At 48.5% G+C, this 25,248-nt stretch overlaps 1 protein-coding gene across 5 annotated transcripts in view; it reads right to left on the bottom strand.

Annotated features, from left to right (window-relative positions):
• Positions 1 to 25,248, bottom strand: part of SMG5 (SMG5 nonsense mediated mRNA decay factor) — a 35,982-nt gene that overhangs the window by 6,101 nt on the left and 4,633 nt on the right. For 2 of the 5 annotated variants that reach the window (XM_063650427.1, XM_054479651.2), the window contains exons 2-16: positions 23,698 to 23,796; positions 22,693 to 22,816; positions 21,889 to 22,045; positions 19,394 to 19,483; positions 18,155 to 18,244; positions 17,091 to 17,169; positions 13,062 to 13,187; positions 12,886 to 12,954; positions 12,241 to 12,449; positions 11,304 to 11,441; positions 10,544 to 11,143; positions 8,116 to 8,291; positions 6,036 to 6,111; positions 5,171 to 5,346; positions 3,629 to 3,787 (exon numbers count right to left, since the gene is read on the bottom strand). In XM_063650427.1, coding sequence (XP_063506497.1) covers positions 3,629 to 3,787; positions 5,171 to 5,346; positions 6,036 to 6,111; positions 8,116 to 8,291; positions 10,544 to 11,143; positions 11,304 to 11,441; positions 12,241 to 12,449; positions 12,886 to 12,954; positions 13,062 to 13,187; positions 17,091 to 17,169; positions 18,155 to 18,244; positions 19,394 to 19,483; positions 21,889 to 22,045; positions 22,693 to 22,816; positions 23,698 to 23,796 — 2,368 coding nt within the window. The remainder of the gene's footprint in view (positions 1 to 3,628; positions 3,788 to 5,170; positions 5,347 to 6,035; positions 6,112 to 8,115; positions 8,292 to 10,543; positions 11,144 to 11,303; positions 11,442 to 12,240; positions 12,450 to 12,885; positions 12,955 to 13,061; positions 13,188 to 17,090; positions 17,170 to 18,154; positions 18,245 to 19,393; positions 19,484 to 21,888; positions 22,046 to 22,692; positions 22,817 to 23,697; positions 23,797 to 25,248) is intronic. The other 3 variants (XM_063650431.1, XM_063650429.1, XM_063650432.1) reach the window with 3 other exon arrangements.

The following is a 25,248-nucleotide window of genomic DNA, read 5'->3' as shown; positions in this document are numbered from 1 at the left end:
TAAAAATATAAAAATTAGCCAGTGGTGGTGGCATGCACCTGTAATCCCAGCTACTCAGGAGGCTGAGGCAGGAGAATCGCTTGAACCTGGGAGGCAGAGATTGTGGTGAGCCAAGATCGCACCATTGCACTCCAGCCTGCACAACAAGAGCAAAACTCCGTCTCAAAGAAAATAAATAAAAATACAAAAATAAAAATTAAAATTAAATAAAATATTAATCTTGGGGCCAGGCACAGTAGCTCATGCCTGTAATCCCAGCAATATGGGAGGCTGAGGCAGGAGGACTGCTTGAGCTCTGGAGTTTGGGACCAGCCTCAGCAACACAGCAAGATCACATTTCTACAAAAAAAATGTATTTTTTTATTTTAAAAATTAGTCAAGCTTGGTGATGCATGCCTGTAGTCCTAGCTACTCAGGAGGCTGAGGCAGGACGATTGCTTGAGCCCAGGAGTTCAAGGCTGCAGTGAGCTATGGTCGTGCCACTGCACTTCAGCCTGGGTCAACAGAGCAAGACGCTGTCTCAAAAAAAGAAAAAAAATTCTCATTCTCATCATGAGACAACATCACACAAACCCAAATTGAGGGACACTATGAAATAACTGACCAGTACTCTTCAAAAGTGTCACATCAGGAAAGAAAAGGAAAAACTGAGAACTGTCAGAGATTGCATGAGACTCAGGATACATGACAGTCAAACATACTGTGGGTCCTGGACTGGATTACAAAGAGAAAACAGACATTAGTGGGAAGACTAGGGAAAGAGGAATAACATCTATAGTTGCAAGATCCACTCCCAATCCCCTGCAGAGCCCTGCACAACAAAGAATTGTCCTGCCCAAGGTGCCAAGAGTGTCCCCTTGAGAAACAATGTAGACAAATGAAAGAATGGAAGCAGAAGGCCAGAGCCTAGGTGAGAGCCATCTTCTCTTTCTCCTTTTTTTTTTTTTGATGGAGGGTCTCACTGTCACCCAGGTTGGAGGGCAGCGGCAAGATCTTGGCTCACTGCAGCCTCAACCTAACAGCCATTTTCTCACAGGCCCTGTGGGCAAACTGGTAAGCAAGGGAGGCACCATAGACAAACTTTCCCTCTTCCCACTGCAGAAATCAAGCCCATGAGTTGCTTTTAGACTAAAATGGTAATTGTGAAACTCCATATTCAAGAGAGGAAGATGGTGACACTTGTGTAAAAGCTCCCCCAGAGAACTAGTGTAGGTGAGTGAGATCCGCCTGGACCCAAGAAGAGGGAGCTGTGCTAATACGAGGCTCTGACATTACCAACTCAGCATTTCAAACAGATGTGGGCCTACGCGTTCCTCAGAAGGAAAGCCTACCTTCAGAAGTCCCATCAGCAGGTACTACACCCCCCGCAACTCCTAGTGCCCACTTGGCCCACAGAGAAACTAAGTCTCTAAAGCAGCAGAAAAGAGCCAGGATAAGAAATCCACAGTGTGTCCAACTCCAGAGCCCTGGCTCTACCACCAACTATACTTTCTGATCTTGGGAATGTTCCTTTGTCTTTCTACATTTTCTTTTCCTTTATTTTTTTTTGAGAGAGTCTCGCTCTGTCGCCCAGGCTGGAGTGCAGTGGCACGATCTTGACTCACTGCAACCTCTGCCTCCCAGGTTCAAGTGATTCTTCTGCCTTAGCCTCCCGAGTAGCTGGGACTACAGGCACCTGCCACCATGCCCGGCTATTTTTTGTATTTTTAGTAGAGATGAGGTTTCACCATGTTGGCCAGGCTGGTCTCGAACTCCTGACTTCAAGTGATCCGCCCGCCTTGGCCTCCCAGAGTGCTAAGATTATAGGCGTGAGCCACAGCGCCCAGCCTAACGTTTCTTATCTATAAAATGGAGGATGCAAGCACCTACCTCACTGGGCTGCTGCAAGGGTTAATTGAGATGTCACATGCAAACCAGGCTGTGCACAGAGAAAACTCTTGATAAATGTGACAACGACAACACTCCTCTGGCTGGGGATAAGCCCTTCGGGGTGGAAGCCTGTGACTCAAGCAGAGGAGGAGGCAGCCCCAGCAAGCAACGTGGCCTGTGTCTATCTTGGCATGTGGAGTCTAGCACCACATGAGAAGGGCTTGCAGGTACTCCCTGCCCCCTACAGGAAGAGTGTCTTCAGGAGCTTTAGGCTAGAGGAAATGCCTGCAAAAACTCTTAACATTTTTTGAAGCTGTCTAACCTCCCCATAACTATTTTTGTAATCCCCCCCATGTCTTCCTCTATGGACTAGCAATAAAAGCCTTAACACAAAAGGTTTGTTTTTAACAAAATGTGCTTGTTTTTCAGATAGTAAGGAAGGGAGTTTCTGGGGAGCTTTTGCCCCTTTCCAGCCAAGCAGAATGCCCACAAGAAATGGCACTCAGACAGGGTGGGGAAGCTGCTGGCCCTGGGACAGGTGCAAAGGAAGAATGTGGAGGAGGGGATTGGCTTGAGATGAAGAAGAAACCCTGAGGGGTTGCTGAGGCACATCATACTTCCTGTACCAGACACTAACACCCCAAATGTACTGGTGCCACTTAGCTCAGGGTGGTGTGTTGGGAAACATGCCCAAGGCTGTGCAGGCCCCACTGTGAAAACCAGATGGTTGCCCACAAGAGAAAGGACTGTCTTGTTCACTGCTGTAACCATAGTGCCTAGAATACTGTCATGTCTGGCACAAAGTGGATTCTCGATAAATATTCGTGGAATGAATTACTGGATGAAAAAGATGTAACACAGGCCACTTTCCATCCTTTGGGGCCCCTGTGGGATGCGACCATGTCTGGGATGGGAAGGTTCCTTCATGGCCCCTTATATCAGGAGCCCTCCACTCCCTTCTATTCCTCAGTCTTTATCCCTCTTGAATGAAAGGGAACAGAGGGAGCATTTGCTAAGCACACACATGCGCCAAAGACAATGGGCAAGGCACCTCATATCCACTATCATTCCATCTTCAAAAAACTCCATAAAGTGGATTCTATTTGTTCCCACATAACTGACAAGGAAACTGGTGTGGTGAGGTTAAGTGACTTGCTCAATTCATAGACTAAGAGGTGACAGAGATGGCCTCAACCCCAGGTCAGTCTGGGTACAGGTCTTGAGCTAGGCAGCCTCTGCTCACAGCCCCTCTCAGGCCAGGCGTGGTGTCTCACGCCTGTAATCCCAGTACTTTGGGAGGCCAAGGCAGGCGGATCACAAGGTCAAGAGATCGAGACCATCCTGGCCTACATGGTGAAACCCTGTCTCTACTAAAAATACAAAAATTAGCTGGGCGTGGTGGCGTGCGCCTGTAGTCCTAGCTACTCGGGAGGCTGAGGTAGGAGAATTGCTTGAGCCTGGGAGCCGGAGGTTGCAGTGAGCTGAGATCACGCCACTGCACTCCAGCCTGGCAACAGAGCGAGACTCCATCTCAAAAAAAAAAAAAAAAAAAAAAAAAGTCCCCTCTCAGTCCCTGTCTATCAGTTCCATCCCTTAGTCCCTCCCTCCCAGGCCTCCCTCCCAGCCTCCCCTCCCCTCTCCCTAGGCATCTTACTATGTCCTTCAGGTGGAGACCACCAGAGGGTCTGAGCCTCTTACCCTGGTTTCTCAGTGAGCCCAGTGGGAGCAGAGCTGACGGGGAGGGGAAGGCCTGACTCACCATTCGGAACTGTGCCTGGGCCTGCTGCAGCAGGCTCTCCTGCTCAGACTGGGCAATGCTGATGAAGATGCCAACCTCTGGGTTGAACTGCAGGATGCTGCCTTGCAGGCGGGCGATGAAATGACCAAAGCTGCGGATGCAGCAGATGCGCACCACTGACTGTGGGGAGATACAGGAGCCCAGCGCTGCTGAGCAGGGCCCTCTAGACCCACCCTGCCCTCCAGGACCCCCCACTCTCACCCTCCCACCTCCCTGCTGGCCCAGCCACCTCAGCAACAAGGGCTCCAGGGGAAGATTTGTGGTCTGTGGAGTGGGAAGGAGAAACACTAAGGCCCAGAGCCTCTAACTGCCAGAAAACGAGTAGGTACAGCAAGAAAACTCCTAGGAGGACCAGAGAACCAGGACTTGGGCTAAGAAACAAGAGCAAAGGACAATGGGCTGGAAGTGAGGAGACCTGGGTTCTGATACCATCTCTCTCCTAATGCTTCTCATAATGCTCCAGGGGACCAAACTAGATCACATTTTCCAATTTATTATTTTTTTGAGATGGAATCTCGCTTTGTTACCCAGTCTGGAGTGCAGTGGTGTGATTACAGCTCATTGCAGCCTCTACCTCCTGGGCTGAAGTCATCCTCCTGCCTCGGCCCCCAAGTTGCTGGGACTACAGGTGCGCACCACCATGTCCAGCTAATTTTTGTATTTTTTGATAGAAATGAGGTCCTGCCATATTGCCCAGGCTGTTCTTAAACTCCTGAACTCAAGCGATCCACCTGCCTTGGCCCCCCACCAATGCTGGGATTACAGAGGTGAGCCATTGCACCTGGCCCCAACTTATTTTTGTGGTCAGTAAAACCCTTCTTCCCTCTCAAATAAAAATCTTATCTAGAACTCTAAAATATAAAACAGAGCCAGGCAGCTCTGGTTGGAGGGAGCAGCCAGGTGGTTTGTGTATGTCAGGACTGGGTGGCCTGTCTGCTTGGCTTCCCTCTGCTGCCCCCAAATGGCCCATGTGGTGATGGAGATTTAAGGGTGAAAGTTGCTGGACTAAGGGGGCAGCACATTCCCTTCCAGCTCTAACTTTCTATGATTGTTTGATGTTCAGCTCGGAGCATCAGTTCCAAGCATCAGTTCGGAGCATCAGCTCAGATGATCAGCTCAGATGTTCAGCTTGGAGCATCAGTTCGGAGCATCAGTTCGGCCCAGATGTTCGGCCCAGAGTTAGAAAAGAGACTGATAAAGATTTCGAAGCCCTAATAACTATTTGTTCTGCTCTTTACAGAAGGCAGAGAAAGGAAGGGGGTGGTTGTTCTACAATAGTAGAAACTACCAATGGCAGACCTTTAGAAGGACACCCTGCCAAGGCAGGAAAAAAGCTAAAATGGCTCACTGAATGAAGAAGGAAGCACAGCCTGTAGCCCCAAGGACACTGTCCCTGTCTGGGTGGAAAAGGGCATCCTGCCCCCTCCCTCCCCAGACCTGAACCCGTTTGCCGCTGTTTGTGACTGACAAACAGAGCTGTGGCATAAGAAATGCTATCCTTACCTCCTCTAAGGTGCTGAGCAGGGGCCGATCCGTGTCAAAGTTAAAGCGTCTGTGGGCAGCTCGGAGCGGGGGCAGGTTACGAAGAGCCATGTCCTCCGGGAGCAGAAGGCTAGAGGGGAGGTCAGGCAGTTCACAACCTTCAAGAAGATCTTGGACCTCAGGACACAAGGCCAGGCCTGGGCAGAAGAAGGACACATAAGACCATCTGTCCTGTGGGAACTCCCAGTCAGAAAGACATAACCTTTCCCTTTGGGAATTATCAGGCTGATGAGATGATGAGACAGGACATACCCTAGGACAGTGGGGAGAGATGGAGGGAGTGAAGTAAAGAGAGATGGACACATAAGAGCCAGTCAGGCAGAGCAGAAGGGCTCAGGTCAGGAAGGCTTCCTGACAGAAGGGACAATTACATTGGGATGGAAATGAGAGGAGGGGCTCAGGATGAATGAATAGCCCTTGGCAAGTCTTAAGAGGTAGGAGCAGGTGGAGTTTTCCAGCTGGAAGGTGGTAGGAGGAGATGAGCCAGACAAACAAACTTGGTAGGTCAAAGTCAATTCTCAATGACCACAGGCATCAGTGCAACAGCAGCAGCTAGGTCTGGCTCCCAGGGCCCTCTCACTCTGCCCTTGCATTCCCCAGGGAGCACACTCCCTTGCTGACCAGGCCACCTGCCCACAGTACAGCAGTGTTAGGGTGGGAAACCGGAGAGGCCTAGACCACACAATGACTGCTGTGTGCTAGGGAGGCTGGCAGTGAATCCCATTAACCTCCTTACTCCAAGGGCTGGGTTATGGGGAGGGGGGATGGGCTTAGTGGGGCCAATGAGAGAGAAAAGAAAGGAGGGTAATGCCAGGGACCCACTCACCAGACTCCTGGAGTTCACCAGCAGCAGGCAACAGATTCAGCAACACAGACAGGCGGTTCCACAGACTTTGAGAGCTCTGGGGAGAGAGAAGGGAGAGGAGGCCTTCAGCCAGAGATAGTGGTGGAGAATAGCAGTGAGCAAGGAAAGCACCGCCCTGAGGGATGTGGCCTATGTTCAGAGGCCTTTGGTGGTTTGATTTTAAAATTAACAAAAGAAGCCTGGGCAACAAGGCAAAACCTTGTCTCTACAAAAAACACAAAAATTAGCTGGGCTGGCTGGGCACGGTGGTTCATGCCTATAATCCCAGCACTTTGGAAGGCCAAGGTAGGCGGATCACCTGAGGTCAGGAGTTGGAGACCAGCTTGGCCAACATGGTGAAACCCCATCTCTACTAAAAATACAAAAAAAATTAGCCGGGCATGGTGGCAGGTGTCTATAATCCCAGCTACTCGGGAGGCTGAGGCAGGAGAATCGCTTGAACCCAGGAGGCGGAGGCTGCAGTGAGCTGAGACTGTGCCATTGCACTCCAGCCTGGGCAACGAGAATGAAACTCAAAAAAAAAAAAAAAAAAGCCAGGCGTGGGGGCATGCGCTTGTAGTCCCAGCTACTGGGGAGGCTTAGTTGGGAGGACTGCTTGAGCCCAGGAGGTCGAGGCTGCAGTGGAGCCGAGGTACGCCACTGCACTGCAGCCTGGGCAACAGAGTGAGACCTTGTTTCAAAACAAAACAAAACAAAACAAAAAAAAGCCACATTCGGACTGGGCGCAGTGGCTCATGCCTGTAATTCCAGCACTTTGGGAGGCTAAGGCAGGCAGATCACTTGAGGTCAAGAGTTCGAGACCAGCCTGGCTGAACTTTTTCACCAGCTGAATGCTTCATGAAAGAAGAAAGCAGGCCGGGCACGGTGGCTCACACCTGTAATCCCAGCACTTTGGGAGGCTGAGGCAGGCGGATCAAGACCATCCTGGCTAACATGGTGAAACGCCGTCTCTACTAAAAATACAAAAAATTAGCCAGGCGTGGTGGCGCCTGTAGTCCCAGCTACTCAGGAGGCTGAGGGGGGGAATGGCGTGAACCTAGGAGGCAGAGCTTGCAGTGAGCCGAGATCGTGCCACTGCACTCCAGCCTGGGCGACAGAGCCAGACTCCATCTCAAAAAAAAAAAAAAAAAAAAAAAAAAAAAAGGAGAAAGCAGCAAAACCACAAGGACTTTCTGGATCTTGGTAGTGGGAAAAGCCAGGGTGTTAAGGGACGTGGCTTCTCTACGTCTAGCAGTAACCTATCCTTCCAGCCCTCCCATGTGCCCATACTGGAACACCTCTCTGGGGATGTGACCCAGCATCTCCATCTTCACCACACCTCCCTCAATGACTAATGACTGAGTAACTAACTGTCATCAGACATAAGCACACACCCAAGGGTGCACCTGGCCCTGACCCAAACCGTCTCATCTAGGGACTGGGGCGACCCACAGGGAAGAAAGTCTTCCACAGCAGGCCAGGTATGCCCCTAGAAGAAAACATTGAATAAATGCCTCTGGGAATTAGAAGTTCAAGGCTGACACTCTGAACCTGAGAAGGAAGGGAAAGCTACCATGGCCCCACCCAGCCTCTATGGCAGCCGGCTTGACAAGAGCTCGGTCCTGTTGTGTGACTCTCCTTAAGCTGTTTCCCCTGCCTAGTACATCTTCACAACTCTTGTCAGAAGTTCCCATCTCTTCTGTCACTATCCTCTACTCAATGTTCTCTCCCTTCTCTGGATTCTTTGGTATTTATCAAGTTTGGTCCTTGAACACATACTTCTACTGGCATTACTCATAATGGCAGATATTATGCCCAGCGTTGGGGATACAAAGCAAAATAAGCAGCTCGCTCATTGTTCCCTGGCCACAGGCTTTGTGAGGGCCAAGATCATGCCTAATCCTTCCCTGTCAGAGCATAAAGGCCCAGCACAGATAGGTGCTTAATTGCTTGGCAATAATTCTTGCCTTGGCCATCTGGGGGTTCCTCAGGCCCCATCCTGGCTCATCCCCTCCTCCAAGACCCTGGGACCTGACAGGGGCAATGGAGTGGACTGACACACCTGCGCACACACGATGATGAGGTCGGGGTTGGTCCGAAGCCAGTCCAGGAAGACTTTCACAGCAGGAAGCAGACCTTCAGCCATCAGGACCTGAAGCTTCTCCTGGATGCTGCGCTCATTCCGACAGGAGCGTCCACTGGACTCACTCCCCTCCGACTCAGAGCCCTCCTCAGAGGCTGGGGGGTAGGTGAATGGAAGAGAAAAAAACTGGGATAAACAACTGACACTTGGCAACAGGCCTCAGCTCTGTGCAGGGAGCATGCTTCCACCTGGCCTGGGCCCTTCTGAGGAATTTGGATATGAAAAATCTGGGGAACCACTTACAGGCCCTTGTTCAATTTTTCCAGGCCCACTAACTGTTGTTGTTTTTTAATCTCCTCAAATTCATTTTACCAAGGTTGCTTTTTAAATACGGTGCCTTTTAAATATGATTCTTATAGACTCAAGTAATTTGTGACATTGATCTACCGCTATTCATTCAACTAGGATTTATGAAGTGCCTACTCTGTGCTGGAAGGTAGGGCAGACAGTTAGAGGGGAGCTACAAGGGAGGGAGAAAAACAAGGGGTATGGTTTTAAAAGAGTTACTTTCAGGCCGGGCGTGGTGGCTCATGCCTGTAATCCCTGCACTTTGGGAGGCCAAGGTGGGTGGATCACAAGGTCAGGAGTTCAAGACCAGCCTGGCCAACATGGTGAAACCCCGTCTCTACTAAAAATACAAAAATTAGCTGGGTGTGGTGGTGCATGCCTGTAATCTCAGCTACTCAGGAGGCTGAGGCAGGAGAATTGTTTGACCCGGGAGGTGGAGGTTGCAGTGAGCCGAGATTGCGCCACTGCACTCCAGCCTGGGCAACAGAGAGAGACTCTGTCTCAAAAAAAAAAAAAAAAAAAAAAAAAAAAAAAATTACTTTTAATTCCTAGCTCTTCTACTTTGCAAGTGAGAACACTGGACAGGTCCCTTCACATCTCTGAGCATCCCTCATTTCTGTCATTCACTCAGTCATTCTATAGTTCTTAAGTCCCATCCATGTGCCAGGCACTGTGTTAGGTACTGCGGATACAGCAATAAGTAAGATATATTCTGTCCTGCCCTCGAGCAGTTCAGACTCTAACTGGGGAGACAGACAAATCAACAGGCAACCTCAATAGAGTGGAAAAGGACTGGAGGCTGCAGAGGTGCAGGCGGCCACAAGAAGCAAATCTAACATACCCTTGAAGGAGTCCCAGACCAAATGACTTTTAAGCTAAAATCTAGTGGGGGCAAGTAAGAATTAGCTAAGTGATAGGCTGGGAGCAAGGGAGGAAAAGCACGTGCCAGACAGACAAAACACTATATGCATAAAAGTTTGGAGGGGCCGGGCATGGCGGCTCACACCTGTAATCCCAGCACTTTGGGAGGCCGAGGTAGACAGATCACTTAAGGTCAGGAGTCTAAGACCAGCCTGGCCAACATGGCGAAACCCCATCTCTACTAAAAATACAAAAATTAGCCAGGCATGGTAGTGCGCGCCTGTAGTCCCAGCTACTTGGTAGGCTGAGGCAGAATTGCTTCAACCTGGGAGGCAGAGGCTGCAGTAAGCCGAGATCGTGCCACTGCCCTCCAGCCTGGGCAACAGAGTGAGACTCTGTCTCAAAAAAAAAAAAATATATATATATATAACACACATACACACACACACACATATATACACACACATATATATACACACACTCACACACAAAAATTAGCTGGGCATGGTGGCACATGCCTGTCATCCCAGCTACTCAGAAGGCTGAGGTAAGAGAATCGCTTGAGCCTAGGAAGCAGTGGTTGCAGTGAGCCAAGATTGCGCCAGTGCACTCCAGTCTGGGCGATAGATAAGACCCTGTCTTTAAATAAAAAAAAAACTTCGGAAGTAAAAGACAGCCTAGAGTAGGGATGACAGCTCTTCTACCACAAGACTGCTATGAAGGTTAAATAAGACAACACCCTAGAACAATGCATAGAGTAGCCTTAACAAACGGTTGCTGCTACTAAATGGGTACTCTGTTTGCAGGGAAGATCCTCAGGAGAGAAGTCTCACTCTAATGCACCTGCCCTGGTGGGTACCAGTTTTTCTAGCTTCCCGAAGCCCTGGAGGGACTTGGGATGGCATAGGGAAGGAAGCTGCAGCTCCAGTTGTTGTGCAGGGAGGAAAGCCCCAAACCCACAGGGCAGAGGGAAGTGCAAGAGAAATAAAACCAACAAATGGGTTGGGAGATGGGAATAAAGAAGTGAGCAGGAGAGCGGACCCTCAGGAAAAAACTCATGGGCTACACCACAGGCAGAGGGCCAAAGGTAAGGGTACAGACGAGAGGTCATTCACACAGATAGGAAAGCGGCCTCTCTGGTGAGTGTCTATGGCATGGAGGTGCGGACCAGAACAGGATGATGAAGTGGTCCAAATACCTGGCTCTGACGGCTTGTCCACATCCCCATTGACACAAGGCCTGTGGCTGGCCGAGGTATGAGGGTCGGTGGTGGGCTGGAGGAGCAGGTTGCTAAAGGTGGGGGCCAGTCGGAAGCAGCGCTTAGTCTGGAACATCTGGGTGGACATGGCTTGTAGATTGCTGGCAATGCTAGCCTCACTGGGGCCCAGGGGGCCATTGAGGGAATCAGGAGCCTCTGATCTGCCCCGAGGGGGCTCCAGGGTTGGTGACCGTGTCCCCTCCTCTTCCTCCATATCTTCCAAGTCTGATCGGGACTCCTGGCTATTCATTTCCGAGTCTGTTTCAGCATCAAAGGCCGTTCCCCCACCTTCAAGACTCTTGTCAGAGCCACTGTCTGAGCCCTCACTGGCCCGGGCTGAGTCATGGCTTGAGTCCGATTCAAAGCCTTCACTCAGGTCACTGTCATCACCAACTTTGGGTGGGTGGCGGCGACGGCGGAGACAGGAGAGGCGAGAGAACTTACGGCTCTTTCTGCCCTCACCCACTTGGGGTGCTATAGGAGGAGGCTCAGGATCTGGCTCCTCCTCTTTCTCCAGAGGTTCCTTGGACTCTGGTTCATCTGCGGAAAGAGGAAGGTCAGGTGGAGCATGAGGAACAGGTGGGGCCTGGAAGCTGGAATGTGCTCTCCAACACCACTTCCCCCGAGTCTGTGTTCCTTTCCTTCATCCCCATGCCCCACACCAACCTTTCCATAGGGATGACCTCCCCCATTCTCCCACCTGTGCCATCACTCTGGAATGCCGGGACGGGATTCTCGCCCTCTTCCAGCTCAGCCTGCAGCCGTATGTTGACATGATTGACGAGATGGGAAAAGAGGGCCAGGGTGAAGGCAATGGCTGCACTGTACTGCTTGGATCCTGAAGTCAGGAAAGCCAGGCATTAGGGGCCTAGGGCCCTGATGAGGAGTAGGCACCATTAATTCCAACCACATCTCATCTGTTCTCAACTCTTCCAAGGATCCAACTACTCAACAAAGATTCTTTTTTTTTTTTTTTTTTTTAACTTTTTAGAGACAAGAGTCTCACTAGGTTGCCCAGGCTGGGTCTTGAACACCTGGGCTCAAGCAATCTGCCCGCCTCGGCCTCCCAAAGTGCTGGGATTACAGGCGTGAGGCACTGTACATGTCCTATTATCCCTTCCATAATCTAGAATGTACCATCTCACCTTGTGCTCCTTCAGATAAGCATATCCTTCTGTCCCATCTCATCCTCCCTGGCTCTGAGGTTCCTCCCCATGCCTCAAGAGCCTTCACATCCAGTCCTATCCCTCCTTACCTCCCAATCTTGCTCTACATACACGTCTGCCAGAAAGGCTTCCAGAATTGCCTAAATGCCTCCAACAGAAGGTCTGAAATTCTGTTTGGATCATCACTAAGTATCCTGACCCTTGTCTCTGCACAGGCCCTGGCCAAGGGTGTGCATATTTATGGGAGGCAGTAAGGAGAAGGGGGAAGGAAATGTGCTGTTGCTTGTACTCAATTACCAGGAGCTCCTTTAGGGTAGGATCCCTTGGCCCTTACTCGCCCACAGCCAAGCAGTGACACAGGAGTGAAGAGGCTGCTTGTGGAAGGAAGTTTATGAATAAGGAGCTGCAGAAAAGGGGAGTGAGGATCCCCAAAGCCAGTGGAAGAGAAAAGAGGAACATAGGGAAGGTTACCTGCTCTCTCCAAGCTGTGCACACACATAAGGCAGATGATGACCATTTGAAAGATGAGAAGATCCGGGAGGAAAGCATATCCACTCTCATACTCCTCCTCATCCTCACTGGCCAGGCTGAGGTTGGGTGAGGAGGGCAGGTAGAAGAGGCAGAGGTTGAAGTCCTCCAGGACTGACTGGCAAAGTGAGGTCAGCTCTGAGTCCACGGAGCTACAGAGGGGCAGGAGTAACAGGGGAGGTCAGTGGTGGGGGCTGGGGAGGGAGAAGAGCAGGGAATACAAGATTCAGAGAAAGGACTATGGGATGCTGCAGGGGAGACCTGAAAGCACAGCAGGGAAGGGTAGTGCTAGATTGATCTCCACAGCAACTAAAACAGGGGAAGGGATGGGAGTAGGCTTCTCATTCAGCCATTCCCTCTTCAACATCTCCTAAGCACCCATTCTGTGCCACAGGGAGAGCTGCTGGGAGGAGGATGGGCACAGTACCCTTGGGAGAAACAGTGAGGAATGCCAAGAAAGGATGAATTGGCAACGGATGTTCAAACTGAGGGCAGAACTCGACAGTCCACCCTTGTCAAGGTTCCCTCTGTAAAGCATCATGGCTGGGGCTCACAGGACAGTTCAGGTTCATGCTCTCTTCCACTCACCTGCTTTTGGGCTGTAGGAGGCTTTGCAGATACATAAAGTTCACTAGCAACCTTTTAATGTCTTTACATCTGAAATGAGAAGAGCCCAAAGTAAATGCTGAATGGCCCCACAGTCCCTATGGTCCTACTGCACCAACTGCAGAAAAACCCCCCTCCTCCTCACAGGCCCCACTCACCGCTTTTTGCCAGGAGACAGTTTCCGAGTCTCACACTTCTTCAGTTGGTGGTACATTTTGGCTGCCTTGTCATACAGCCGCTTGAGGTTCCCATAGGCTCCCTCAAAGGATACTTCTGACTGGATGCTGTAGGAGATAGAGGTGAGCTACTGAGTCTTGGCAGGGGGAGGATATGTTACTCTGCTGGGGCTTTAGGAAACAATGTTACTAGTAAATACAGGCTGCTCCCAGCCTCAGCTTCCATGTACATACTCAGGGTAAAAGGCTCATGAGCTATCTTTCCCTGTAACACACACACACATAACTTCTAGATTAGTCAGAGGAAAAACAATGTCTTACTCTGCTTTGTAAAAGGAGAGTATCAATCCTACCCTGTTACAAACTTAGTTATTACCATCCCTGAAATACACTATCCTTCTATCCTTCACCTATTTTTAAGCATAGAATATTTTATAATGGATAGCATTTAACAAGCATTTACCATGTGCAAGGGTATTTACATGCACTATTTCAGTTAAGACTCCCAACATGCAAACACAAACATGTACTGAGCACCCACTGTGTCAGGCAATGTACCCGAATATTGTCCACATTCACAGATGAGGACACAGAGCCTGTGAGAGAACAAGCACACTGACCTAGGTCACACAGCTAATACATGGTAGAGAAAAGTCCCCAATCCAACTGTCTCTTTTTTTTTTTTTTTTTTGAAACTGAGTCTCACTCTATCAACCTGGCTGGAGTGCAGTGGCACAATCTCAGCTCACTGCAACCTCTGCCTCCCAGGTTCAAGCAATTCTCGTGCCTGAGTCTCCCAAGTAGCTGGGATTACAGGTGCCTGCCACCACGCCCGGCTCATTTTTGTATTTTTAGTAGAGACGGGGTTTCACCATGTTGGCCAGACTGGTCTCAAACTCCTGACCTCAGGTGATTCACCTGCCTCAGCCTCCCAAAGTGCTGGGATTATAGGCACGAGCCACCGCGCCCAGCCCCAGCTCATTTTTTAGCTTTTCTTTTGTAGAGATGGGGTCTCACTATGTTGACCAGGCTGGCCTTAAACTCCTGGACTCAAGTGACCCTCAACCTCCCAAAGTCCTGGGATTACGAGTGTGAGACACTGCCCAGCCCTCAGCCCTGTCTTACTAAAGACAAACACACACACACAGCCAGATGCATGGCTCATCTGTACTGGGATCTGTAAACCCAGCACTTTGGGAGGCTGAGGCGGGCTTATCATGAGGTCAGGAGTTTGAGATGAGCCTGGCCAACATGGTGAAACCCTGTCTCTACTAAAAATACAAAAAATTAGCCAGGCCGGGCTCAGTGGCTCACGCCTGTAATCCCAGCACTTTGGGAGGCCGAGGCAGGTGGATCACGAGGTCAGGAGATCGAGACCATCCTGGCTAACACAGTGAGACCCCATCTCTACTAAAAATACAAAAAATTAGCCGGGCGTGTTGGCGGGCGCCTATTGTCCCAGCTACTTGGGAAGCTGAGGCAGAAGAATGGTGTGAACCTGGGCGGCGGCGCTTGCAGTGAGCTGAGATCGCACCACTGCACTCCAGCCTGTGCGACAGTGCAAGACTCCATCTCAAAAAAAAAAAAAAAAAAAAAATTAGCCGGGCATGGTGGCATGCGCCTTTAATTCCAACTACTCAGGAGGCTGAGGCAGGAGAATCGCCTGAACCTAGGAGGTGGAGGTTGCAGTGAGCCGAGATCGCACCATTGCACACCAGCCTAGGCGACAAAGCAAGACTGTCTCAAAAAAAACAAAAACAACAACAAAAACAAAACAACCCAATGACCTTAACACTCATGACATTTTGTGTCTTGTTTCTTAAAAACATGTTTTTAATTATAAAAAGTGAGGTGTAAAATAGAAGAAACCAATGTCTGTGGTGAATTAAAGATAGCCAAAAATTATCTGACACTCCTTCCACTGAGAAGTGTGGTCTATATCTCCTCCCCTTAAATCTTGCAGGGGGCTGCGGGAGGAAGGGCTATGACCAATAGAATATTATAGAAGTAACAGCTTCCAAGTCTCTTAAGTTATTGTTCACTGTTGGAGCCTTGAGCCACTACATAAGAAGTTCTTCTACCCTGTGGAAGACACCACACGTGGTCCTAAGACCACACAGACGAGAGGGGCCAAATGACCCAACCCTCCAGACATATTAGACCTTCCAATCAGCTGAATACCAATGGCTAACCCTAAACAATGCCTCCAGGAGAAGGCAGATTGCCCAGCTGAGCCCTGCCCAATGTCTACCCATAAACCATGAGAGAGAATTGTTTTAGCAGAGTCAGGTGTGCCCTTAGTGGGCACCTCCCAAACCTGGATATGCCTGGCTCTCTTTTGGAACTGACCCACCCTAAATCATGCTTATGAGTATGATGAGGGACCCAGGACAAGTAAAGGGGGGTCATTCTCAGGAAGGCATTTAACAAATGGGAAAGATACAGCCGGGCGCGGTGGCTCACGCCTGTAATCCCAACACTTTGGGAGGCCAAGGCGGGCGGATCACCTGAGGTCGGGAGTTCGAGACCAGCCTGACCAACATGGAGAAACCCCGTCTCTACTAAAAATACAAAATTAGCCAGGCGTTGTGGCGCATGTCTGTAATCCTAGCTACTTGGGAGGCTGGGGCAGAAGAATCACTTGAACCCGGCAGGTGGAGGTTGCAGTGAGCCGAGATCACGCCATTGCACTCCAGCCTGGGCAACAAGAGTGAAACTCCATCTCAAAAAAAAAAAAGAAAAAAGAAATGCAAAAGATACACCAGGTTATAAACCTAGTAACGATACTTAAGAATGAATGAATATATCGGTATAGGTACAGAAGGCCAGCCTGAACTGATCTAGACGAGAGGGACCCCCAACAAGCTAAACTTAATACGGGGACTAGGTTACCTTGGCCAGGTGAACCAAAAGTCATGGCACATGGAATTATGAGGTACAATTAGTATTTCATTATTTTATACTTTATTATCTGATTACTTTACTATTTGGATATACTTTAGTAGTTGACCACTTAAGCTATGAAGACCACCCTACTCCTTTTGCTTGAAGCCCAAGCTCATTATATAACTTCTTCTGAGAATGATTTTGGCTTCTCAACTTTAGCACTGATTAGGTGACAAAGGTGAATTTTTCTGTTTTCCTGGCAGTTTATTTCTCAGTATAACTTAAAAGCATTCCAGGTAAAGTATTCTGGTTTACCTATCAGTCTCATGTGCTCTTGGTTACGGCAACTTGTACGGCGACTCAATACCCTAAGCTTAATCAATTTTGAGTGCCCTGAAAAGGTTTTTTTTTTTTTGAGATGGAGTCTTGCTCTGTTGCCCAGGCTGGAGTGCAGTGGCATGATCTCGGCTCACTGCAACCTCTGCCTCCTGGGTTCAAGTGATTCTCCTGCCTCAGCCTCCCAAGTAGCTAGGATTAGAGGCGCTCTCCACCACACCCAGCTGATTTTTGTATTTTTAGTAGAGATGGGGTTTCACCATGTTGGCCAGGCTGGTTCCAAACTCCTAACCTCAGGTGATCTGCCTGCCTTGGCCTCCCAAAGTGCTAGGATTACAGGTATGAGCTACCAGGCCCTGCCAAAAATGTTGTTTTTTATTTTAACAGCTAAGAGTCAGACCCAGGGAAGCAGTGACCCACCCTACTGGTCCTTCCACGTATATTACCACATTAACACACTCCAGAATTCTCATGCTCTTGCCAGAAGCCAACTTAGTAACATTTTACCAACTGTATCAAATTTATTTCCTTCTTCAAAAAAACAGCAATCTTGTATTTTGCGTAAGATATTAAATAGCTATTTTAGCTGCCCAAGTGTCTACAGATCCAGTGGTTATGTGAAAAGCAGCAGGACTGTGTCAGAGTCCCCCTGAATGGAAAGACCCTTCAATCTTAGCATTCCCCTAACTCAGCCACAAGCTAGAGGAAGGAGGAAAGGAAGACGGAAAACAAAGCCAAAATAATATGCACACAAAAGCAGGGCTGGAAAAAGAGCTGGCAAATACTCACCAGCGCAGGTAGCAATACATGGCTTCCACATTATAGTACTTGCTGCCTGCCAGGGTGCCCAGCTGATTGAAGGGCATTCCTAGGGAGAAAGAGAATTCATGCAGTCTAAGGCCACAATACTCATTCAAAGCTGCCAGGCCCAACCAATGCTAAGCATCAGAGAACCTGTGGGGAGAACAGCTGGGTCTGCAGGCAACACTCGTTGTCTCAGGTGATTAGCAGCTTAATCTTGTTCCTCTAGAGGATTATTGACCTCCTTTTTTTTTTTTTTTTTTTTTTTGTGTGTGGAGACGGGGTCTCGCTCTGTCGCCCAGGCTGGAGTGCAGTGGTGCGATCTAGGCTCAGTGCTGCAAGCTCTGCCTCCCAGGTTCACGCCATTCTCCTGCCTCAGCCTCTCCCAGTAGCTGGGACTACTACAGGCACCCGCCACCATGCCCGGCTAATTTTTTGTATTTTTAATAGAGACGAGGTTTCACCGTGGTCTCAATCTCCTGACCTCGTGATCCGCCTGCCTCAGCCTCCCAAAGTGCTGGGATTACAAATGTGAGCCACCGCGCCCAGCCTACTGACCTCTTCTTATATCCATCAGCTTGTTCCCACCTGGTGTGACAGGCGTTACCTGAATTGATGGAGTACCATTCCTCTGGCTTCCACTATGGCTCCTCCAAGGTTGATGGAACTCCATGGAGCCCTCTCCTCTATCTCAGCTCTGAGTGCTTGTTCCTACATGCAAATCCCCATCTCTCTCTATAATAGAGTCTTACGCTTTATCTCATTGTGCTCCTCTTTCTACAAGAGACCTCAGGGAGAGGAAAGCCATCTTCTCTTTTCCTTGTACTCTGCCTCACTTCTTCTTAGTTCAAGACCTTCCCATTTATCTTCCCCTTCCACCATTTTCTGAGTGTGTTACAAGAGGAAAAAGGTATAAACAAGGTGAAGTACAAGAGAGCTGAGAATGAAGAGGAGCTGGGGAAAATGAGTATGAACTGCCTGCCATCTCAACAACACCATCTTCCCTAGGAAAATCCTACTGGATTCAGAGGCCCAAGTTGGGGACAACTTACCAATCTGAGGAGCTACTGACAGGGCTTGGTAGTAAAATCTCTCGGCTAGCAGCTCGGTATCTACGCCAGCTAATTCATTCTGATATCGGGCTGCACAAGAGAGAAAACGAAGGGAAACTCGATGATTTTAAGTTTCAGAAAACCCTCCCCCACATCTGGGAGTCCACTCTGAGAGCGGTAACAAGAGCCTGGAAGGAAAGTATCTGAGCTAGGAGGCAGGTTGCTGGGGTCTCTGGCACAGTCCTAAATCTGCATGACTATGGGCAAATTGTTCAACTCTCTTCCTTGCTGGTAGGTTCAAAATGTAAAGAATATTGTTTGTGAAGTAAATAAGCTCTTCTTTTTTTGTTTTGTTTTCTTTCTTTTTTTTTTTTTTTTTTTTTTAGAGACGGGGTCTTGCTGTCACCCAGGCTGGTCTCCAACTCCTGGGTTCAAATGATCCTCCTGCCTCAGCCTCCCAAGTAGCTGGGACTACAGATGCATGCCACCACGCCCAGCCTGAACAGGTTCTTCTTGGTAATCTCTTCCCAATGAAGGGGAGCTGCAGCACACATAAATGCTTGCAAAGACCTCTGATATTTAGTTCTGAAATGCAAATGCTCAATTTCACAGAGAAGACGCTACTAATGATACTCTGGTCCATCAAATATGAAACAGCTGACTCTGCACACATTGCTCATGAGGGGTCCAGGAGTGGGCTGGGGGCAGGGATATGAGACCCAGGTCAATAACAGATAATGCACCCAACAGCCACACACCAGCAGCCTAATGAGAAACCATTGTCTATCAGGACGAGAGGCCCCAGGGGCTATAAAGCAAAAGAGTACTTTTCCATCCTTAGACACATCTGTTAGGAAGGTAAGTCCTCCTTGATGTCTAATTTCAATCCCTGTGCTGAAGTTTCTATTCATCTAGCAGTCCATAAAGATAAAAGAAACACTCAAAGAACAAAAATATCAAATTAAAATCTTCCCAACCCGCTACTGAAAGAGAATTATTGTCTTCATTTGCTCAAAGCTCAAAGAAATTTCCCTTTTTCCTATATTCACTGATCCTCTCTGACTCATGGAAGGGCAGTGAAAAGAAGGGATCACTGAAACAGATGGGAGAGAAAAAGTTATCAGAAGCCAAACTATCCCTCCTGCTCTCCAACCCTGTAATGGGTGTTACCAACAACTGAAGCAGCCTGGGCCTGTCCTGTAACCCAAAACAGAGAAAATGAAAGGTGCAAATTCTTACACAAATCCCCCAGGTACACTAGACATCGGTGACATGCCATCTGTGCCCAATCCATCTCCTTCCCTGAGGCAGACACTGGCTTCTTGCATCCTATGAGACAAAGAGAAAGAGATTTGTGAGCCCATTCTTCTGCCTCTCCGCACCTATGAGGAAATACCCCTCCGAGATGCAGAGACTAAGAATCCAGGGCCAGTCTTGGAACATTGTCTTCCAGGGCAGACACACACTCATCCAGGACACAGGGAGAGACACAGAGGATCACAGGTGGCCATACGTGGGGACTCAAGAGACTTACAGGCAGATTCATTCATAGGACAGGAAGGAACTGGAAAAGGAGGGCTAGGGCCCTCAATCTAGGATTGCACCTTGTGGGAAGGTCATCACAGGAAGGCTTCCAGAAAGGAGGAAGGGATGAGCTTCAAGTATGAATAGGGTCATGAATGTCTTGGGTAGAAGTTACACACATAAAGGTGAAAGGTTTGGGGTAAATAAGGGAAACTAACTTGCCCAAGAATGAAATGTGAATGACGCCAATTAAAAAAAAAAGCAAAAACGACAACAACAAAATTTAAAAAAGAAAAAAAAAGAAAGACATGTGAATGAGGCTAAGGCAGATGCTCCTAGTGGAGGTCCACAGAGAAGGCAGCCTACTGGAGAGTCTGCCCATGAAGGAGAAAAGTAGGCTTGCCCTGCCTGAGGCTGCTGATGGCCAAAGCCAAATATGCCTGAGCACTCACCTCTCCCTTCCAAGAAACTGCCTGGTAACTTCAGAGAGCTTGAGATCTTTGGAAGGCAGTTTTCTCATGTGCCAGAAACTTGTCTAAGCATTCTACAGTATTAACTTAATCCTCACAGCAACCCTATGAAGTTACTCTTATTACTCCCATTTTACAGTTGAGGAAATTAGTCACACAGCTGCTAAGCAGCAGAGTTAGGATACAAAAGGCTCCAGAGACTGTCCTCTTATCCATTCCACCTTACTGCCTCACTCGGATGGGTTGCTTCCATTTGGAAAAGCCATTCCTAATGTTTTCTATAGACACTTCTCAGTTGACTGAATGGAGAAAACATCAGTGAACATAAAAACTAAAGTGGTTTGGGGAACTAACCCTTTGAAGTGATGTGGACCCCTTTTTTTTTAAAGCTGTGGACCCCTCTAGCTATCTGGTAACCTATGGACATGGTCCCAGAATAATCTTGTCTTTTAGATAATGTGGTGGTTTTTTTTTTTTTTTGGAGGGAAGGTCTTGCTGTATTGCCCCAGCTGGAGTACCAGCGATGAAATCATGGCTCACTGCAGCCTCGAACTCCTGGGCTTCGGCGATCCTCCTGCCTCAGCCTTCCAAGTAGCTAGGACAACATGCACGCACCACCATGGCCAGTTAAATTATTTTATTTTTTGTAGAGATGATGTAGGATCTCACTATGTTGCCCAGGCTGGTCCTGAATTCCTGGCCTTAAACAATCCTCCTGCCTTGGCCTCCCAAAGTGCTGAGATTACAGGCATGAGCCACCACGCCTGGTCTAGAGGTTTGGTATTTTTTTTTTTTTTTTGAGACAGAGTCTCACTCTGTCACCCAGGCTGGAGTGCAGTGGCGTGATCTTGGCTCACTGCAACCTTCACCTACCGGGTTCAGGTGATTCTCTTGCCTCAGCCTCCTGAGTAGCTGGGATTACAGGTGCACACCACCATGCCCAGCTAATTTTTATATTTTTAATAGAGACGAAGTTTCACCATGTTGGCTAGGCTGGTCTCAAACTCCTGACCTCAGGTGATCCACCTGCCTTGGCCTCTCAAAGTGCTGGGATTACAGGCATGAGCTACCGTGCCCGGTCTAGATGTTTTTAAATGCATAAAACACAGGTGCTCTGCTTCTGATCACAGAATTCCTCCATGTGGTGACAAGGACACAACCTCCATCTCTGACCCAGAATGTCTGTCTTGGTGATGGAGGGGACAGAGAGAGCAGAGAGAGCTGGGGAAAGGAGCTCTAAAGGATGGCTGAACTGAAGAGAAAACTTACCAACTAGAAAAGGAGTTAAAATTATAGCTGCCAGTACCTCAGCTGGTGGAAAAGGAACTTGCACTACCTTGAAAGACTGTCCACAATTTTCCCAACATATCTAAAGATTTCAAAACTTTCATCAAACGTTGGGAAATAATCTCTAAAGTCAAAAGAAACAGTGCTGGCCAAATTCAACTGGGAGAAGAAAAGAAATGTTATTAATACCACCTTCCAGTGCCAGACCTACTCTAGGTCTTTCTGTCCCTCCTCTGCCTTAGTCCACAATCCCAGGCCTCTCTCTTTCCTTAAGATCTTTACCCTAACTCATATGATTGTCTGGATAAATCCAAGCTTCATAAACCATTTGTATGTAGTTCTGCTAGAACTCTCTCTGCCTGGCTGGGTCACAAGCTACATGAACCCTGAGGGATAAGGCCAGAGGTAGAAGCATGAGAACCTGCTCAAGTCCACCTTTCAGGTTTCACTGACCTATGAGGGGGTCAGTGACATGGGTCCAGTCGATGCAGCACTGCAGTTCCAGCTGGTAGTGGGACTGGATATAGAGAAGGAGATGCTGGTAGAAGCCAATACCAGCAACCAGGTGCGTCCTGTAGGCACATTCCAAAGTGCTCCGGCTGTGGATGTGCTACAGATTGCGAAAGGGAAGGGGCTGGTTAAGCAATAAACTCAGAGTCGCACTCACCCTCCCTTACCCTGTTCATCTCACTTGGCTCTGGAACTTTATCTACATCTACTCTCACTCATGAGTTAGTCTCATACTCTTAGCTGTAACTCTCTGGTCTTCCCATCTGGGACCAGGCTCTCCTCCTTCTCCAATCCTAATTACATCTGACTCTCCCTCCTTCCTTTCTGCCGTCTTTTTTTTTTTTTTTTTTTTGAGATGGAGTTTCATTCTTGTTGCTCTGGCTGGAGTACAATGGCACAATCTCGGCTCATCGCAACCTCTGCCTCCTGGGTTCAAGTGATTCTCCTGCCTCAGCCTCCCGAGTAGCTGGGATTACAAGCATGCACCACCACGCCCAGCTGATTTTGTATTTTTAGTAGAGATGGGGTTTCTCCATGTTGGTCAGGCTGGTCTCGAACTCCCAACCTCAGGAGATCTGCCCGCCTCAGCCTCCCAAAGTGCTGGGATTACAGGCATGAGCCACCGTGCCCAGCCTCTTTCTGCCATCTTTTCTTGGGTCCTCCACCTCCAACCATGTTCTGCGCCCACTTTCCTAGCTGTCTCTTCCTTCCTTGGCTTTCCCTCTTTAGACAAGGACCTTCCCTTACCTTTTTGTTAGTCTTGATAAGCTGGATAACTTCATAGTATACCTTTCTCCACAGCAGCTCCTCAGCCTTTCTCCCATAGTCCACTGGGTGCAGGAACATAAGCTTGACGCAGAGCTCACGCAGCCTGGGAGGGTGTAGAGGAGCATGAGAGACAGCCCATCCCTTGGAGCAGGGATATAAGAACTGAGGGCAAGGAGTCATGTGCCAACACCCCCACCAACAAATCTCTGTGCTTCCCAAGAGACATGCAGGGTCAATATGACCCAGCACAACAGCAGCCTAGGAAGGCAGTGGGAGCCCCAAAAGACAGAAGCACGAAGCACTAAACATTCTAATAATCCTCATTTTTTCCCTTTGTACACTTCAGTCCTTTTTCTCTGCTTTTTTATCCCGTTTTTCCCTTCATTATGCAGTATGGCCGACTCCCTTGACTCAAATGTATTTTTGGGGTTTTTTTTTTTGTTTTTTGAGACAGGGTCTCACTCACTCTGTGGCAATGGCGGGATCATAGTTCACCATAAACTTGAACCTCTGGGCTCCTCCCACCTCAGCCTAACTACAGATGTGCGGGATTACAGGTGTGCAGCACCATACTCAACTAATTTTTTAATTTTTTTGTGGAGACGGGGTCTTGTTATGTTGCCAGGTCTGGTCTCAAACTCCTGGGCTCAAATGTTCCTCCTGCCTTGGTCTCCCAAGGTGCTGGGGTTACAAACATGAGCCACTGTGCCCTGCCTCGAATGCCGTTCTTTTTATTTTATTTTACTCTACTTTTTAGATGTAGACACTGTGCTACTTTATGGCACCAGTCTATTAGATGTAAAACCTGCAGATGGAGTGAGGGATCCTATCTCCTCTCTTAGGAAGGCCAGAGATTTCAGAGACCATTAAGGCAACATGAGGTCAGGAGGTAAAACAGAGCGCGTGTTTATATATCTGAGAAGGTTTCTGGTAGAGACAGGCAGGGAAACAGTAAGGATCGGTGGTTTAGAGTCTCTAGCTTACTTGTTCCTCAGGCTAATGTTTTCTGGTTTGAATACTTCTTGATAAGCAGTTTTGTTGCAAAGGATGAGGTCAAGTCGATGCACAGCCTCCACCACAGCCCTGCAGAGAAATACAGGCAAATATCCCCTCAGCCATATGCATGGTCCACGGAGGATGATGCTGGGACACTGATTCTAGAGGAAAAGCTACAGAATTAGGGGTGAGGAAAAAAGGAGAAGGCTGCAGGCTGAGCTCTGTACAAAACAAGATGAACACAGTCTCCATCTTGTTACAGTAACCCCTGCCCCTCCCCAACCCCTGCCCACCAGGGGACATTTGGCAATGGTAGAAACATTTAGAGTCATCACAACTGGGGGGAAAGAGGGTTGCCACTGGCATTTAGTGGGTGCTGTTAAATCTCCTGTAATACACAGGACAGCCCACCACAATAAAGCATTACCCTACCCAAAATGTCAACAGTGTCAAAGTAGAGAAACTCTGTGATATGGTAAGGCCGACTCTCCCAATGGAAAGAGCACACGCTGTGATGCCAGGCAGAAAATCTAGGGTTTGAACCCTGGCTGTGTCTTACTCTGTGCCTTTGGGCAAATTACCCACCCTTTTAAAGCCTTAGTTACCACATCAATAAAAACGAAGACAATAATAGCTACTTCAGAGAACTGCTGTGAGGATTAAATGAAATAATAATTTATATATAGCTCTGGTATATGGTAAACATTCAATAATAGTGGAATGAATAAATTGTTATATAAGGCCTTATTATCCCTGACATAAAGGAAAGGCATTTCTAGTATAAAATTCTACTATGGAATCGTGGGGTATGATGGGGAAGTAGAGTGGGCCCCCTGGGCTGCTTAGCTGTAAGCAAGATTCTGACAAGCCTAGATTCTGCTGAAGGAATTATTTGTTGAACATAGTGGTTAAGAGTGTGGGCATGAAACCAGACCGCCTGGGTTCAAATCTTAGCTCTACTTCTTACAGCTATGTGGTCCTGGGCAAAACACCTAACTTCCTTACGCCTCACTTCACCCAACCATAAAATGGGAATATTATTACCTACTTTGTGAGGATTAAATTAGCTAATACATAAAGCACCCATAACAGTGCCTGGTATATAGTAATCACTCCAAGTGTTAGTCTCCATCTTTCTTGTTCTAAGGCTGAGGGGGAGACTCCAGGCACTAAGAGGTAAGTGTCATCGCCGCAAAAAAAAAGCCGCAGAAACTCTACAATGGATGGCCAAGAAGTCCCAGAGGTAGGTCTCATATCTGCAAGGGTAAAACTCAGAGGACATCAGGCAGGAGCTATAAGAACATGTGAATCAGGCACAACTGTGGACACAAAAGCAACAAAAACAGTGTGAAGATTCCCAAAAAAACCAACAGGTGCTCCCGGGCCAGGGAAAGTGGGCCACAACAGTTGGCACCCTGTGGTGGTGGCTCAGGAGGCACACTACTAAGCTGCCCTACACAGGGTGAAGTGACTGCCAGCACCCAGCAGAGTGGATGGGATGGTAATCGATACCTTCTCACAAGCAATCATGTTTCTTCA

Source organism: Pongo pygmaeus, chromosome 1, assembly GCF_028885625.2.
Source record: "Pongo pygmaeus isolate AG05252 chromosome 1, NHGRI_mPonPyg2-v2.0_pri, whole genome shotgun sequence".
Classification (NCBI taxonomy): Eukaryota; Metazoa; Chordata; class Mammalia; order Primates; family Hominidae; genus Pongo; species Pongo pygmaeus.
This window is presented reverse-complemented; position numbering and strand designations above follow the sequence as displayed.